The 16,977-nt window shown below is 46.8% G+C and overlaps 1 protein-coding gene across 3 annotated transcripts in view; it reads right to left on the bottom strand.

Moving 5' to 3' along the window:
- Nucleotides 1-13,484: 13,484 nt before the first annotated feature.
- LOC120245587 (ubiquitin thioesterase OTU1) overlaps nucleotides 13,485-16,977 on the bottom strand; it is a 30,779-nt gene continuing 27,286 nt past the window's right edge. For all 3 annotated transcript variants that reach the window (XM_039252667.1, XM_039252666.1, XM_039252668.1), the window contains one exon: nucleotides 13,485-16,308. In XM_039252667.1, coding sequence (XP_039108598.1) covers nucleotides 14,741-16,308 — 1,568 coding nt within the window. In that variant the 3' untranslated portion in view covers nucleotides 13,485-14,740. The remainder of the gene's footprint in view (nucleotides 16,309-16,977) is intronic.

Here is a 16,977-nt window from a genome sequence, read left to right as displayed (position 1 = left end):
GAGAATATCTGACTCATAATGGGGGCTCAGTAAATATTAGTTGAAGTGGTCGGGGGGAGTTCATCAGCCTTGGTGGGGTCCCCCCAGGAAGCCCGGTGCCTGGGGGAGAGCTGTAGTCCAAATGCTACTGGGCAGCAAAGCTACAGAGTTCTGCCTCCTTCCATTGTGCAGGAAGCAGCCTCCATGCCGGCAATTCCATACAGAACGGCTCTGGGTCTCCATCCCAGCATGGAGGAGTAAGGGGAGGTACTGACATCTGCACAGCCTTGTGCTTCCCTGAATATGTATCTCGTGTGTGTCTCAAAATAACTGTGCATCAAGAAGGTCGTAGAGATGTGACATGATTTGTTCAAGGGCACATGGCAGTCACACGATGGAATAGTCATGCTCCATATTCTGAGGCTTTCCCTGTTTCCTCTCTTCCAAGACTAAAGAAGAAGTCAAAAGTCTGGGCTCCTAAGGAATGAGGAAGCCTTGCTCATGTTAACCTGTGCTACCAGGAGCATGAGAAGGGGCATGAAGAGGGGGAGACGGTTCACTGGAGGCTCAGGAGAAAGATCACTAGCATGCTTAAAGCGTGAGCAGGAAGCCAAAACCAGCCCCAAGGCCCCAATAGCTGACAGTCATTTCTTTGAGATGAATCTCAGGAAAGGAACTAGACCCAGAGAAGAGGTGGGCTGTCTGCATCCCATGCAGCTTAGGTGCCCACCCAGAAGGTTCTTTCTGGCCCATGTGCCCAATCTTCCTGGGCCCAAATCCATGCCACGTAGTCACTCACCAGTTAAGTTCAACAGTGGAGATGATGCCTCCAGATGCTGTTAAAAATGCATCATCCTATCCTGATGTGACAGGCGAGCAGAGAGGCCACAGGAGTGGACTCTTAAAAGATCTTCCCCACTGGAACATTTCCTGAATTTGGACAATTTTTACTTCCTTGAGAGGATATTGGAGAAAGGATAATTTTAGGATGTTTGTGTAACAGCCAGAGCTCAAGGCCTGACATCACTCGAGTGTGACTTAGGGCAGGTCTCTTAATCTGCTCATGCCTCAGTTTCCCCCTCTTCTAGGGGGAAGGATTAAATAGGATAGTGTGGGTAAAGTGCCTACTTCTGTGTCCTGTATGTATTTAACTTCAGTAAATGTTGCTTATCATTATAATTCACAAGATGAACCCCAGGGTCTGACTCCAGAGTCCACTCTTTTACTCTGTTCTCTGCTACCTTTCAAGGACATGAGTGTGTTCCTGGGGATTTAAGACGAGGGTGTCCAGCTCTGGTTAGAAGGTTCCTCTGTATAGACCTAGGCCCTGGGTGGAGATGATGTCCACACCTCTACTTGTCAAGCCTGGCTACCCAAAAGAACACTAGAGCCTCTGGTTACCAATGACCACGCAATTTACAATATGAAAGGGCATATCCAAAAACATTTAGAAGGTGTGCCTTGGGGCGCCTGGGTGGCTCAGTTGGTTAAGTGTCCAACTTCGGTTCAGGCCATGATCTCACGGTGTGTGAGTTTGAGCCCCGCATCAGGCTATCTGTTGTCAGCACAGAGCTTGCTTCAGATCCTCTGTCTCCCTCTCTCTCTGCCCTTCCACTGCTTGCTCTCTCTCTCAAAAATAAACATTAAAAAAAAAAGTTTGAAAAAATAAAAGAGTGCTCCTGAGACCAGATCAGAATTGTCCTATCTTTGGTTTGACTTGTAGAAATGATGGACCATTTTGACACTTTGCACTCAATTCTATCATGTATTCCTTTATTCATTCAACAAACATTCATTAAGTGCATACTGTGTGCTGGGTATACAATGATGACCAAAAAGAGAGATGGCCTTTGGTTAAGTGTCCAACTTCGGCTCAGGTCATGATCTCATGGTTCATGAGTTCGAGCCCTGCATCAGGCTCTCTGCTCTCAGCACACAGCCTACTTTGGATCCTCTGTCTCCATCTCTCTCTCCCCCACTCGTGCTCTTTCTCGGTCTCTCCCAAAAATAAACATACAAAAATCTTTCTTCAAACTTATTAATTTTAAACTTTAAAGAAGTTGCAGGGGAGCCTGGGTGGTGCAGTCAGTTAAGCTTCTGACTCTTGATCTAGGCTCAGGTCATGATCTCAGGGTTTGTGGGTTCAGGTTCCAAGTGGGGCTCCACACTGATGGCGTGGAGGCTGCTTGGGATTCTCTTTCTCTCTGCTCTCCCCTGCTTGTGCATTCTCTCTCTCTCTCTCAAAATAAACTTAAAAATTTTTCCAAAAATAGTTCAAAGAGCTCCTACATACCCTTCACCCAGCTTCCCCAAATGTTAGCATCTTACAGAAGTCCACTTATTAAAACCAAATCAAGGGACACCTGGGTGGCTCAGCCAGTTAAGTGACTGACTTCAGCTCAGGTCACCATCTCGCAGTTTGTGTGTTCGAGTCCTGCTTTGGGTTCTATGCTGACAGATCAGAGCCTGAAGCCTTCTTTGGATTCTTTGTCTCCCTCTCTTTCTCTCTCCACCACTCATGCTCTGTCTCTGTCTCTCAAAAATAAACATTAAAACATTTTTTAAAATGAATAAATGTTAAAAAAATATTTTTTCAACCAAATCAGTGTGTCTTTTTCCAATGCAAGATCCAACCCAGAATTCTATCCGGCACTTATTTGTTATGTCTCTTTTCTCTTTGATGTGTGATAGTGCTTTTGTCTGTCAATATCATGGTTTTTTTCTAGAATCCTGGCCGGTGATTTCTATAGAATGTCTCTCAGTTGGTATTTGACATTTTCTCCTGTCTAAGTCAGGTTGTGCATTGCTGGCAAAGCACTGTGACATCGTGTCCTTTTCAGTGCAACGTAATAGGAGGCACTTGATACCAGTACGCATCATAACTGGTGATGTTAACTTGGTTAAACTTGTGTCTGCCAAGTGTTTTCATTGTAAAGTTACTGTTTTTCCTGTTTCAATGAATATGTGTTCTGCAGGCGGATACCTTGAGACTTGCAAAAGTCCTATTTCCCATCACACTTTCTTCCACTGATTTTAGCATATATTAATATATATATTAATATGTATATATTTCACGTGCATCAATTATTACTGTGGTGTCTGCCAAGTTGTAATTTTTTTGTTTCCATCATTTCTTCAACATTCATTGATTGGAATTCTACTGTAACAAAGAGTCATTTCTCAACCTCCATTTAATTATTTATTCAATTATTTCTTTATATCAGGATGGGATCATGCATATTTCTTTTATTCTGTGGGTTATAGTTCATGACTATCATTTATTTTGTTGCTCAACTTATTCCATATTTGGCTACAGAGAGACCCTTTATGCTGGCTATGTCCTTTTGACATGGTCCCACCATTCTTTGAGACTTCCTTACTTTTTAAAATTTTTTATTATTTAAAAATTTTTTTTAAAATGTTTTATTTATTTTTGAGAGGAAAAAGGGAGAGAGACAGAGTATGAGCAGGGGAGAGGCAGAGAGTGAAGGAGACACAGAATCTGAAGCAGGTTCCAGGCTCTGAGCTCTCAGCACAGAGCCTGATGTGGGGCTCAAATTCACGAACCGTGACCTGAGCCAAAATCAGACACCTAACTGACTGTGCTACCCAGGCGCCCCTAGACTTCCTTGCTTTTGACATCACAAGATGTTTGGGTCCCATCTTGTTCTTTCTCCATTCTCACCCTGAACTTTTTGAAGGACCACTGGATCTTAGTTTGGAAAATTATATTAAGAAGCTAAGATGTGGCAAAGAAGAAGTCAAACTTTCACTTTTCGCAGACAACATGATACTCTACTTAGAAAACCCGACAGATTCCACCAGAAGCCTACTAGAACTGATCCAAGAATTCAGCAAAGTTGCAGGGTACAAAATCAACGTACAGAAATTGGTTGCATTTTTATACACCAATAAAGAAGCAACAGAGAGAGAAATCAAGAAACTGAGCCCATTCACAATTGCACAAAACACTATAAAATACCTAGGAATAAACCTAACCAAAGATATGAGATCTGTATGATGAAAACTATAGAAAACTTATGAAGGAGATTAAAGAAAACACAAAGAAATGGAAAAACATTCCATGCTCATGGATTGGAAGAATAAATACAGTTAAAATGTCATTCCTACCCAAAGCAATCTACACATTCAATGCAATTCCAATCAAAATTGCACCAGCATACTTCTCAAAACTAGAACAAACTATCCTAAAATTTGTATGGAACCACAAAAGACCCCGAAAAACCAAAGTAATATTGAAGAAGAAAACCAAAATGGGAGGCATCACCATCCCAGACTTTAGCCTCTACTACAAAGTTGTCATCATCAAGACAGTATGGTATTGGCACAAAAACAGACACATAGACCAATGGAACAGAACTGAGAACTCAGAAGTGGACCCAAAAGTATACAACCAACTAATCTTTGACAGGGCAGGAAAGAGTATCCAATGGAAAAAAGACAGCCTCTTTACAGATGGTGCTGGGAGACCTGGATAGCAACATGCAGAAGAATGAAACTAGATCATTTTCTCACACCATGCACAAAAATAAACTCAACATGGATAAAAGACCTGAATGTGAGACCGGAAACCATCAAAACCCTAGAGGAGAAAGCAGGAAACAACCTCCTTGACCTCCACCGCAGCAATATCTTACTTGACACATCCCCAAAAGCAAGGGAATTAAGAGCAAAAATGAACTATTGGGACCTCATCAAGATTAAAAGCTTCTGCACGGCAAAGGAAACAATCCATAAAACTAATAAGCAACTGACAGAATGGGAAAAGATAGTTGCAAATGACATATCAGATAAAGGTCTAGTATCCAAAATCTATAAGGAACTCACCAAACTCCACACCCGAAAAACAAACAATCCAGTGAAGAAATGGGCAGACGATATGAACAGATACTTCTCCAAAGAGGACATCCAAATGGCCAACAGACACATGAAATGATGCTCAGCGTCCCTCCTCATCAGGGAAATACAAATCAAAACCACACTGAGATACCACCTCATGCCAGTCAGAGTGGCTAAAATGAGCAAATCAGAGGACTCTAAATGCTGGTGAGAATGTGGAGAAACGGGCACCCTCCTACACTGTTGGTGGGAATGTAAACTGGTGCAGCCTCTCTGGAAAACAGTGTGGAGGTTCCTCAAAAAATTAACAATAGAACTTCCCTATGACCCAGCAATAGCACTGCTAGGAATGTACCCAAGGGATACAGGAGTGCTGATGCACAGGGGCACATGTACCCCAATGCTCATAGCAGCACTCTCAACAATAGCTAACACATGGGAAGAGCCTAAGTGTCCATCAATGGACAAATGGATCAAGAAGATATGGTTTATCTATACAATGGAATACTACATGGCAATGAGAAAGAATGAAATCTGGCCATGTGTAGCAACATGGATGGACCTTGAGGGTGTTATGCTGAGAGAAATAAGTCAGGCAGAGAAGGACAAATATCATATGTTTGCATGTTATAGGAGGATTAGGAGGAACTTAACGGAGGACCATGGGGAAGAAGAAGGGGAGAAATAGTGGGGGAGATGGAGGGAGGCAAACCATGAGAGACTCTTCAATGTTGAGAACAAACTGAGGGCTGATGGGGGTTGGGGAGAGGGGAAGGGGGAGATGGGCATGGAGGAGGGCACTTGTGGGGTTGAGCACTGGGTGTTATATGGAAACCAACTTGACAATAAACTATTTAAAAAAAAAGCTAAGATGTGGGTGCTAGATATGTTCATTGCAACTGGGGTGTCATTGCTTCTAGGTCCTCTCGATGAATAGAACTAGGAAATATATGCATGAATGTATACACACGTCTATATCTTTATCTATACTTATCTGTCTGTATATATATATTAAAAATCATGAGTTCATATTGACACCTCCAACTGTAATCTAAAATCATAGGGCTTTTTCTGGTCTTCCTTATTTTCTTATTTGTAATTTTCTTCTCCAACAGCGAGAAACCTAGTGCTTTCATCCATAATAAAGTCACTGATTTGCTCGATCCTGTAATACACATAAACTCAGAATGCTAACCCATAAATGGGAAATACACCTTCATCAACTAGAATCTGTCTTTAGCCTTGGGCATCATTGTGTGAACCGGACTAACACCATCTTGGACAAACTTGTCAGGATGACTGCTTTGTGACCTGAAGCCATGAGTACAGCCCCCGCTTCCACATTCTTTCCTTTTTGTCTAACCACACCCATAAGTTCACCCTTGGGGCATAACATCTTTCAACTGCTCTAAAGATTTCCTGAATATTTCCTACCTGGTGGGTTACTGGCACGCATTCCCCAGTCCCTGGAGCTATAGAAGCACATCTTACAGAGCTGAGAATGCAGACACACGTGTCTTGGGTCTTATAGCCACTCAAGACACACTTCTGTCCTTAAGTCCCCTTAATAAACCATTTCTCAGAGTGCCTCGGTGGCTCAGTTGCTGGGGCGTCTGACTCGATTTCAGCTCAGGTCATGATCCCAGGGTCGTGGGTTTGAGGATTAAGCCCTGAGTCGGGCTCTGTGCTGGGCATAGAGCCTGCTTAAGATTCTCTCTCTCTCTCCCTCTGCCCCCTCCCCCTCTTGCACTCTCTAACATAGGAATAAATGAATAAATAAATACACAAATACACATACCATTTTCCTCAAGCTGGATGTGTCAGCAGGTCTTATAGCTCCTTCGGCCTTTGGAGGTGGTTTTGCAGTTACCTTCCTTTCATGCAGCAGTCATGTCGTCAAAGTACTTTTTTTTTTTTCAAAGTCAGACTAGTTCTTTTCTCCCTCACTCCCTTTAGTGTGGTATGACCTTCATTTTTAATATAACTAGGTGTATCTGTTACTGTGTGTATGTCATTTGGGATTCTTCCACCCTCCTCCAAACACACACATCCTGCTTATTTCTTTATTATTTACATATTTATTTCCTGGATATGTGAAACATGACCGCAGTTCTAAAATCAGAACGATACCAAAAAAAGTACACTCACAAGGACAGTCCTCGCCATTCCTTCTCCCCTCTTCCTGTCCCCCCTTTCCACCGCTTTCCCACCTGCCCTCTGTAGCTAATCAGTCCCACTAGCTTGTGGTTTACTCTTGCTGGATTTCTTGCACAAATGCAGGTATGCATGCATTTTCTTAGGTCCTTTTATCCTTTACACGAGAAGCAGTATGCTACAGATGGAAAGGTGATTTTGGCTGCTGCTGGAGCAGGTGCTGCAGGGGGCTTGAGTGGATGCAAAGAGAACAACTAGAAAGCTGCCACTGAAAGAAAGAGAGTGGCTGAGGCACTGGGGCGGCGGTGGTGTTAGAGGGAAAGGAGGAAGACAGGGTTGAATGTTCGGTGACCGTTGCTGCGGTTTGGTAACTGATGCCTCAGGGCCAGGAGAGGCCCAGTCATAGATGAAGCGCTGGTTTCCGGCTTTACTGATTGGATGGTGCTAGTGTCACCCGCCGACATCTAGAACGCTGTAAAAGGATCAGATTTGGGCTGAGGGGTCCCCCTCCTGGGTCCGTGTTTGGACATGTTGAGTCTGAGGTGGAAACAGAGTTGGCAGTTGAGACATAAGACGCAGAGGGGAGCCCTGATGAGAGATGTCTCAAGCTGCATGAATTCTACCCTGGTTTTCTGGACACTTAACATCAGGAGATAAGAGCGCAGCAGTGTAGGGAGTATGATCTGCACCCAAATCCAGTGAGGGGGTGGGGTCCCCGCACCACCAAGCAAGGCCGCAACACCAGCTAGGTGTCCTATAGTTCAACTCCACTCTGGCACCGCTTACCCAGAGATGGCTGCAGATTCTGCAGGCTGAGGGCCCGTCTCACAAACTGCCCCCCCCCATTTCAGGCACCAGTGTGGAGTCCAACTTGTCATCTGTGCTTCTGACCAGCTGGCTGTAGATCAGAGGCTTCCACGACCCCTCCTTGGGTCTAATTAATTGGCTAGAGCAACTCATAGGACTCAGGAAGCCCATTTACTCCCTAGATTACTAGTTTGTTACAAAAGATATTAAAGGATATGAATCAACAACCAGATAGAAAGATACACAGGGCAAGGTCCCAAACAAAGAAGCTTTTATCCTGTAGTGGATGTGCTCTAGGTCACCAACATGGATGCTTTCCAAACCGTGTCCTCTGGACTTTTAAGTTGGTTTCATTACATAGGCATGATTGATTAAATCACTGGCTGATGGCAATTGAACTTATTCTCCAGTCCCTCTCCCCTCTCCAGAGGTGGGGGTTGGAGTGCAGGTAGGACTGAAAGTTCTAGCCTCCAATCTCTGGATTGGTTCCCTTGAGAACCAGCACTTCTCTTAGCTGATTTCCGGCCTTTCCAAAAGCCACTCATCACTATAACAGAAGACAACCTTCTCTCTCTCCTCACAGGAAACTCCAAGGGTTTTAAGAGCCTGGTGCCAGAAATGGGGACAAAAACGAAGACCAAATGTGTATTTCTTATTACAAACCAAAATATTACATAGGAAGATAGTCCAGTCCCATGCAGAAGAACAATCCTCAAAACAAAGCCCTGGGAGTCACTCCAATCTCTTCTTGCAGGAGGCTGGCTGCTCAGGGCAGCAGCCCACTGGGATACTGTGCCTTCCCAGTGGGTGAGGTCAAAGGCACAGGACAATGCCTGCCCCTCTAGGAGGAGGTGGGGTGGCAGAAGATTCGGGCTGCAGTTGCGCCTGATTTCAAGTCACCCTTAAATGCTAATGATCCTGTATTTGAAATAACTTCAACTAAACCATATCCCCACAGCTCACAAGACCTACGCGGGCCCTGGCTATTACAGAGCCCCTGCCTGAGGCACTGGGGTTGGGGGAGTCCCTGGGGGAGGGAACCAAACCTCTCAAGCAGAAGTGCACAGAGGGGAGCAACAGAAAGGAGGCCCCTCGCGTTCCTTAGGAAGAGTGTAGCGGGGGTCAGTTCCGTTGGAGGTGTAGATGCCAAAAGTCATCTTGTGTTGTTTTCTCCTCCATGTTTCAGGTAGAGAACATTTCAGAGCTCATTTCAAGGAGACACCCCTATTCATGGATAAGAAATTTTTCTTGGGTATCTTGGGGCAGATGCTCAGATCATGAGGGGCTCTGTGTGGGGGTGTGGCGGGGAGAGCTTCCTAGTTGACTGATAGCACACACCCCAGGAGGGAAAAAGAAGATAGAAAGGGTGGCATGGGAGGTGGGGATGGATGTGTGCCTTGTGTCAGGTCCCTTGATATCTCCTACCCCAATTTTTAGTTTAAAAACTCAGAAAGCAACAAAAATCCTTCAAGTAATTTGATTTTCTATGAGAATCAATGAAAAGCCTGAGCTTTGAGTCTGGTCGGGCTTGGGTCTGATTAATTTGCTGGGAGTGGGGACAGTGAGGGTGAAATGAGGCCACAGCGCACAGAGTAGGAGGGCAGGCAGCGGCGGGAGGCCCTGGAGCAGCACACCCACATGGAGAGAACACAGGATCGTACATGAGCAGGTTGGCTGCAGGAGGTTCTGGAAATTGCAAGAGGGCTTTTGACTGTTCCAGGCTGAGGAATTTAAGTGTACATTAATATTACTCCAATCCTCAAGGGCACCCATTGGCGTCTGAATTACATATGTATATGATAAGAATATTAATAGAGTCCAGTTTTTGAGCAATGTGCTAAGTGTGTTTCATAGGTATTATATCATTTGATTCTGTTTTCATAACAACTGCAAAAGGTAAGTATTATTACTGCTTCTACAAGGTTCATTCCTATTATAAGTTCTTTTTTTTTTTTTTTTTACATTTCATGTTCAAACTAAGTAACTGTAGGATACATATAGTTCCCTGAACCACACAACAAAGGAAGTTAAAGGAGTAAAAAATAAACTAAAAAGAAAACTGAGGTGCAGGGTGCCTGGCAGCCTGACTCCTAAGCTTGTACTCTTGTGCATAACGTTTCTCTCCCTTCCCTTCTCCCATCTACCCATCCACCTATTCTTCCATCCATCTGTCTATCCTTCTACCCACCCACCCATCCATTTGTCCATCTGTCTGTCTGTCCATCCACCCATCCACCCATCTCTCTATCCATCCATCCACCCATCCATCCCTCCATACATACATACATCTTTCTGACTATATCTATGTCAACTTACAGACATAATTCCTTTTTGAGTGGGAGGTTGGATTAGATAATCTAAAATGTTCCTTCCAGATCTGGGGTTCTATGAAGTACATTTTGCCTTAGACTATACTGTGATTATTCTTGGCAGGGTGTTTATCTTCCTAATTAAGTTGCTTGGACTCATTTTAACATATGTCTCAGAGCCGGCATGGATCAAAGAGATAGTTCAGCCCAGGTTCCCCATTTTATGGTTGAGATGAAGTGACTCACTAAAGCTCATCTGGTCCAGAGCTTTGCCAGGATACCATTCTGCTTCAAATTATTTTGAACCCTGGATATATGGCAAGTGCTGAATAAGGACAATGATCCAGATGATCCAGATCGGCAATGAGCAAGAGGGAATGGCAGCCTGGAATTAGAACATCTCCTGTTTCTACCTCTCTTGTATGCCAAGGGTCACTGATGACAATGATGATGGACTTGGTAGTGATGATGATGATGGCAATGACTCCTGCAATTCATTGAGCCCTTATATTAGAAGGGATTTGAGGAGTCATCCAATATACCTTCTTGTTTCCTGCCAACTTACGCCTGATTCATTTCTGAAGGATGCCTGCCTTATCTAGAAAATGCTTGAAACATTTTCTAGTCTCTATTTGAGCCATCTCAAATAGATTTGAGCATCATTTCCCTCTGTTACATATGCCTATTCTTTTTCCCCATTTAAAAAATAAATAACTAGGGGCACCTGGGTGGCTCAGTCAGTTAAGCTTCCGACTTCGGCTCAGGTCATGATCTCACTGTTCATGGGTTCGAGCCCCACGTCGAGCTCTGTGCTGACAGCTAGCTCAGATCCTGGAGCCTGTTTCAGATTCTGTATCTCCCTCTCTCTCTGACCCTCCCCTGCTCACTCACTCTCTCTCTCTCTCTCTCTCAGAAATAAATAAAATAAAAATAAAAATGAATGACTATAGAACAGCATAGAGTTCACTGAACCACACAGCAAAAGGAAGTTGAAGGAAGCAAAAAGAAGTAAACGATATGATCATGGGCAACAAGACATTGATGACAAATTAGAAGCTGGGCTTGGAGATAGAGAAGCTGGTTTCCCTGAGACACAAACACCATATTCACGCTGATCCCTTTTTTTTCCAATTCCAGGAAAGTGGGTGAAGTTGAGTCACCTGGAGGGTGTGCCAAAGCCTAGTTGGTACTTTGGACTTTTATTTGCAGCAAGACTGCTCCCATTTTCTCTCGGAGCTGAATTACGTGATCTCTTGGCTTCCAACTCTGTCTCCATTTGCTCCCTTTGAGAAGGAAGAAATAAGATGCAGAAGACAATACTATCATTCATTGAGTACCTACACTATGTTAAGCACTGAGCTTTACATATTTTATATCACCTGTTCATCTCAGAGATACTGAAAGGATGGATTATTATCCCCATTTTACAGATGAGAAATCTGAGGTCTAGAAAGTTAGAGTGACAGCCCCAGGTTTCCCTGGTTGGTAAGTGATGGATGTCCCATCGAGCCTGACCTGTATGCTCTACAGTCACTCACATGAAGAAAAGAGCATGGAACATTATGGCCTCATTCCTCCTTAAAGTCTGAGATGGACATGATTTCTCCTGCCCATCCCCTGGCTGCCACCTCCTCTAGTCTATGATCTTCATGTTCTGACAGAATGATCCTTCTCTTCCTACATATATGATCGTGGATCAAGGGATGGAGTGGTTCATCCCCCACACTTGCACATATCATAGACTCTTAAATCCCACCTCCAGCTTTAACTCATAACATCAGGTAGGGCTTGCTCTCCACTCATTCACCTGCTCTTTCTTCCATGGAATCAACACCTACTTTTGCACACCTGTGCAATGTCAGGGTGCAGGGTGGCCTCTGCCAGACCATACTTCCCACTATGGAGGGAAGCACCTAGGAGGTGACTGGGCCCATCCCAGGTAGCACATAGCCCTACCAAATCGGGTCGGAGTAGAGAGCTCCCAGGGAAGCACATGAGAGGTGATTCAGTGGAGCGGCTGTCAACACACTTAAGGGCACATGTCCCACTGTGCCAGGCTGAGGAGAAACCAGCTCCTCTGTTTGGCACATAGTCTGTTCCTAGTAGCAGCAAGCCCGCAGCAGGGTACAGCAGAGCTACAAGGCCAAGTGGAAGTAGAGCTGTCACATGGGTTTTTAAAATCAAATCAATGGTCTTTACAAACTGCCATCCAAAATCTTTCAAAAAGGGACAGAGAGGTAACAACAGCAGTGACCTCACTCTTACCTCCAGTTCAAGCTGAATAAAGAGCAATCCTATATGGATGGAAGAGAGTAGATAAAGTTCCTCAGGTGGCTCTAGTGTCAGCTTCAGGGTGGTAGATGTCCCTAGATGGGTTCCCTTGCCCCTCTTCAAAACGAGGACAGCTGGGTTTGAGTTTATTATCCTACTCTTGAATCCGAAAGACCATCCTAAGAGCAAGACAAGCCCTTTGAAGGGTGAGGGCATGGGGAAGCTAGAAGGGAGCTGCTGGGAAAATGGGTGCGGGGTGGGAAGGCAAGTTGTGTGTAACTGTGTTTTGTTCGAGGGACATCACCCTCACCAGGGAGTGAGGATGTAAGAGGAGGTACTCCTGACCCACCTGTGTCGATCAGCCTTGTGTTGATGCTAGGGCCTCAGTTTCCTACCAAGTCTTACTTTATAGGTAGCACCAAGTTTCCCTATTAATTAGGGCAGTTGAACACAATGAAGTGGTCATTCCTTGGTTGTCTTGAAATACACGTATGAAGCAGTTCAACCAAAGACAGCACGTCCAACCAGTCCTCCAGGAAGGGGCCCTCTCTTTTCAGAGGAGTCGCAATAAGGCCTGGCCAGTTGTATGAGTCCCTATCAGCTCCGACAGACCAGGTCCTTACCAGGGCCAGGAAGGCACCAGGGTTTTGGGTGTGTGCATGAGAGCATATACAGAAACTGCCACACCCACGTCCCACATACCATGACAGGGTGGAGCCATTTGTTGTCCTCCCTTAATCTTTTCATCATTTTTAGAAATACCTTGCTTTGACAGCGCTGGGTCCCTAAGGACACAGCCCAGAAATGCTCAGCAGACCCTAAGGGCACCTTTCCAACAACAGCCCCCCTTATCTGCCACTCACGTCTGGGGATCCTAAGACTCCAACCACAGCCATGAATAATATTTATTTCCTGAGGGGAAGCAGGGGTCATGTCTAGCTGTGTCTAACTTCCAAGCCTGTATCCACAAGCCTATGGCACCTCATATTTCCCTCTTTTGGCATTTTCTCAAGTTGCACAAAATGGTCAGGGAATTTGGATTAATAAATGAGTTACTATATTGCTACTCTACAAAGACATGGTAGAAAAAAACAACACTCAATATGATCTTGAACAATATTTAATGTCTGCTGTTTCAGAAGACACTTTAGGATCTTGAAGGGCTTTAGGGTTGAGCCTTTGATAGTGACTACCAATCCTCAGGGTGCTGTGTGGACGTACAGAAGCACTGTTTGAGGGAGGCAGCAGGCAGCATGGAATAAGGAGGCAGAGTCCTTGCTCTGTCACTGAACAGCAGAGTGATCGCAGATGAGTCCCTTCCCTTCCCCAGCAGCATGGGTCACGAGAGTCTTGTCTCTGAGATTCCTCCCAGCTCTGATATTCTGTGAGTAACTAGCAGAAAATGTGCTGTGTTGCCTTCCCATAGAAATTGGAAAAAACTATGCGCAGCAGCATAGATAAGGCCTCAAACAGTTCTTTGGTATTTATAAAGCCTTTGGGCTCAGACTCCCATCTCAATGTTGGCCCGGCCCTGGGGTCAGTCACATGCAGGCTGAGAGCAGGAGCGGGAGAATAGGGATGTCGAGTCAAGGGTCACTGCACGGGTTATCATGATAAATTCATCAAGCCCATGGACAGGGGTCCTCCCCAGTGGATGTGTGCTGTGTGGTCACCTATCTTGCCTTCTCAGGCCAACCAGAGCTCTTCTGATCTCAGCCAATGGACAGTTTTAGTTACAGGGTCGCATCCTAACCTTGGGACTGGAGAGAAGATGACAGACCTACTCCTCCTGGCCCCTGTCCAGAAGGCCAGAACCAAGAGAGGGATCCTGCAAGATATGAGCCAGTCCCCTTCCACGCGGGCATTCTGGGAGACCCACATTTCACACGACACTGCATTTGCCTAATGTCCCTGACATATCCACTGTCTCATCTGACCTTTTTTACCTCAGGCTCAGCACCCTCTCTCCCCTCAGTTCTGGCTGGGCTGAGCTCTACTCAGTGTGAGAAAATCTCCAACACAAGCAGAACTCTTGAGGGATGCCTCCTTGTGTCATATAAATAGTTTCAATTATATATACAGCCTATAGTATACACACACACACACACACACACACACACACACACCATCTTGTTGAAATCATCTTCAGGATGATTTGGGCAGGCACTCACTGACACAACCACTCTGAATATAAACATATGCGTACGCTGGAATCCAATCCCTGTACCTCAGAGAGAGGCACACGCTGGAGAGAAGCCCACCCTTGTCCAAGCCCTGAGCTGTTGGCTGGGAGAGGACCTGCGCCTCCTGTGTGGCAGAAGGCGAGGAGGGGATGGCGGGGCCATGCTGGTGGCCCGTGACTACTCCTTCAACAGTCCCAGCTTCCTCAGAGCCTCCCTTCTGTGCTCATCAGGGACGCCTTTGGGGGAGATCTTGACACTGACACAGGGGGGTCGGGGCAACTTCTCACGGCTTTGTCCTTGGTAGGGCAGGCGCTTCGTGCTCTGATCCTGCTCCAGGTCAGCCAACTTGCCCACCTGGATCCCAGCAAAGTCCTTCCCCATGCCCAAGGAGGCAGGCCGGGGCCTCGAGTTACGCAAGACATTGGGAGACATCTTGTCCAAGAAGGAGCCCTTGCCCAGAGAGGTGCTGGTTTTGGGGCTGGGATCTTTCTCGGCCGAGAGGTAGCTGCTCAGCCCCACTCCCGAACGCTCCAGAGTGTTGGACTTGAAGTTCATCTGTCTCACGCCGGGGATGTTGCTCTCCTGGAGACTCAGCCCTGAGTCTGGCTTTGGCTGCGTCAGGGGACCACCTGCCCTAGGGCCCTTTGGGATGGGAATTGGCATGGATTTGGCAGCCGGAGACTTGCCTGGAGTGGACTCCTGGGAAGGAATCAAACCCTTGCCTGGAGAACGACCCTGAGCTGGAGTTGGAGCCTGAGCCTTCGCTGGAGAAGGTCCCTGAGTCGGAGCGGGAGCCGGAGTCTTCCCTCCAGCAGGCGCAGCGGCTGTGCCCTGAGCGGGCCACGGCGGCTGAGCCAGAGCTGGAGCTGGGAAGGGGGCCTGGGCATGGGTCTCCTTGAGCCGGGTGGAGCTGGTGCGTTTACTTAAGTGGGGGCCAGGCTCTTCCTGGTCCTGGGGTAGCCCAAGCTTCTCCAGGGCCTCTCGGCGCGCCTTCTTCTGTTCCTGCAGCGAGGAGGAGGCCGGGCAGGCATCTCCGGGGGTGGCCTCAGAGTGCCGAGACAACCAGCTGTGGGGCTCACTGTGAAAACTGCTTCGACTGCTCTTGAGGACGATATTGGGTGGCAGCTTCCTGGGCTTAGGAGCTGTGAAGGGAGCTGGCCGGGAGCCAGTGTCCCCCCCGGATGGGATGGAAGCATCTTCGGCTCTCACACTCTGAGACGATGTGGCGGAAGAAGGCTGAAGCTGCTCTGGTGCCCCTGTTGGGCCTTTCTCAGTGGCTTTTTGGGACATGGCCTCCAAGGAAGTCTCCTTTCTCTCCAGGAGGCTGGGTGACTGATGAAGCCGGAGCGTATGGCTCTGCGGCCCTGGCCCCGTGGGCAGGTCACCTTCCCCACGCTGCTCTGGCTGGGCGTCCCGAAAGGCCTCTGGTGGAGGGATGGGTACTGGGTCCAACTCAGGGGCAGGCGTCGGGGGGCCAGCCAGAGTCTGGCTGCACTCACCACTTTGGCCGGCCTGCTCTCTTTTGGGCTCTGGGTCAGCCCCCTCAGGTTCCCCCGGGATGTGGCTACTGGTCTGAGTGGTGCCTTCCCCAAGGTCCTGCTTCCTGCCGATGTGGATATTTCTGGGGAGGCTATGCGAGCCAGACCTGAGGCCCAGGCCTTGGGGCTCAGGCAGATGGGGTGAGCTGGACTGAGTTCCCCTCCTTGGCTCCGGTCCTTGCGGAATGATCTTCTCCCCTGGATATCCTGTGAGGGCCCCGGAGGACAGGCAAAGAAGAGTGGACAGAGGTGAGAACCCTGCTGCCCAGGGCAAAGCAAATACCTCCTGAACTCTGATCTCCACTTAGCAATGGGTTTTGGTTTTTGTTGATTCTTTGTCTTAAAGGAGCCGCCCTGTTGCCTGGATATTCAGACTGACAGATCACTACGAGCAGACTCGCTTCAACCTAGGGTTATTTTTCCATGATGGCTGGGGAAAGAGCAGCCTCATGTAACTCCATGTCCTTGACTCGGGCTCTTCCTAAGCTTCTACAGAAGCACCAGGGTTGGGGAGAGATTCCCTCTAGCTATCTCTGGGCTCCCAAGTAACTGAGTCCAGTGGCAGCATTGAACATGAATACCATGAACAGCAGATTTGCTCTTGATTTGACCAGACTTCTGCCTTCTTCCACCTTCACTTCCTGTAGACACCTGAATGATTCTGGAATGACCACAGATGTCCCCACACCAGAGAGTGACATGGGCTCTTTCCTTCCAGCAAGCTAGGCAGGTGCATCAGGCCCACGGGCCGAGGAATCAGTCTGAGGAAGCAATGAAGCCTTTGTCCCCATTTACTGCTGTATCTCCATGGAGGTTCTAACACATTGTCAGTAAATATTTGCTACGTGAATAAATAAAGGATTGTAGTCCTGATAG

Source organism: Hyaena hyaena, unplaced genomic scaffold (genome assembly GCF_003009895.1).
Source record: "Hyaena hyaena isolate Hyena2069 unplaced genomic scaffold, ASM300989v1 scaffold_429, whole genome shotgun sequence".
NCBI classification, from domain to species: Eukaryota; Metazoa; Chordata; class Mammalia; order Carnivora; family Hyaenidae; genus Hyaena; species Hyaena hyaena.
Note: the sequence above shows the minus strand (reverse complement) of the source record. Positions and strands in the feature narration are given on the sequence as shown.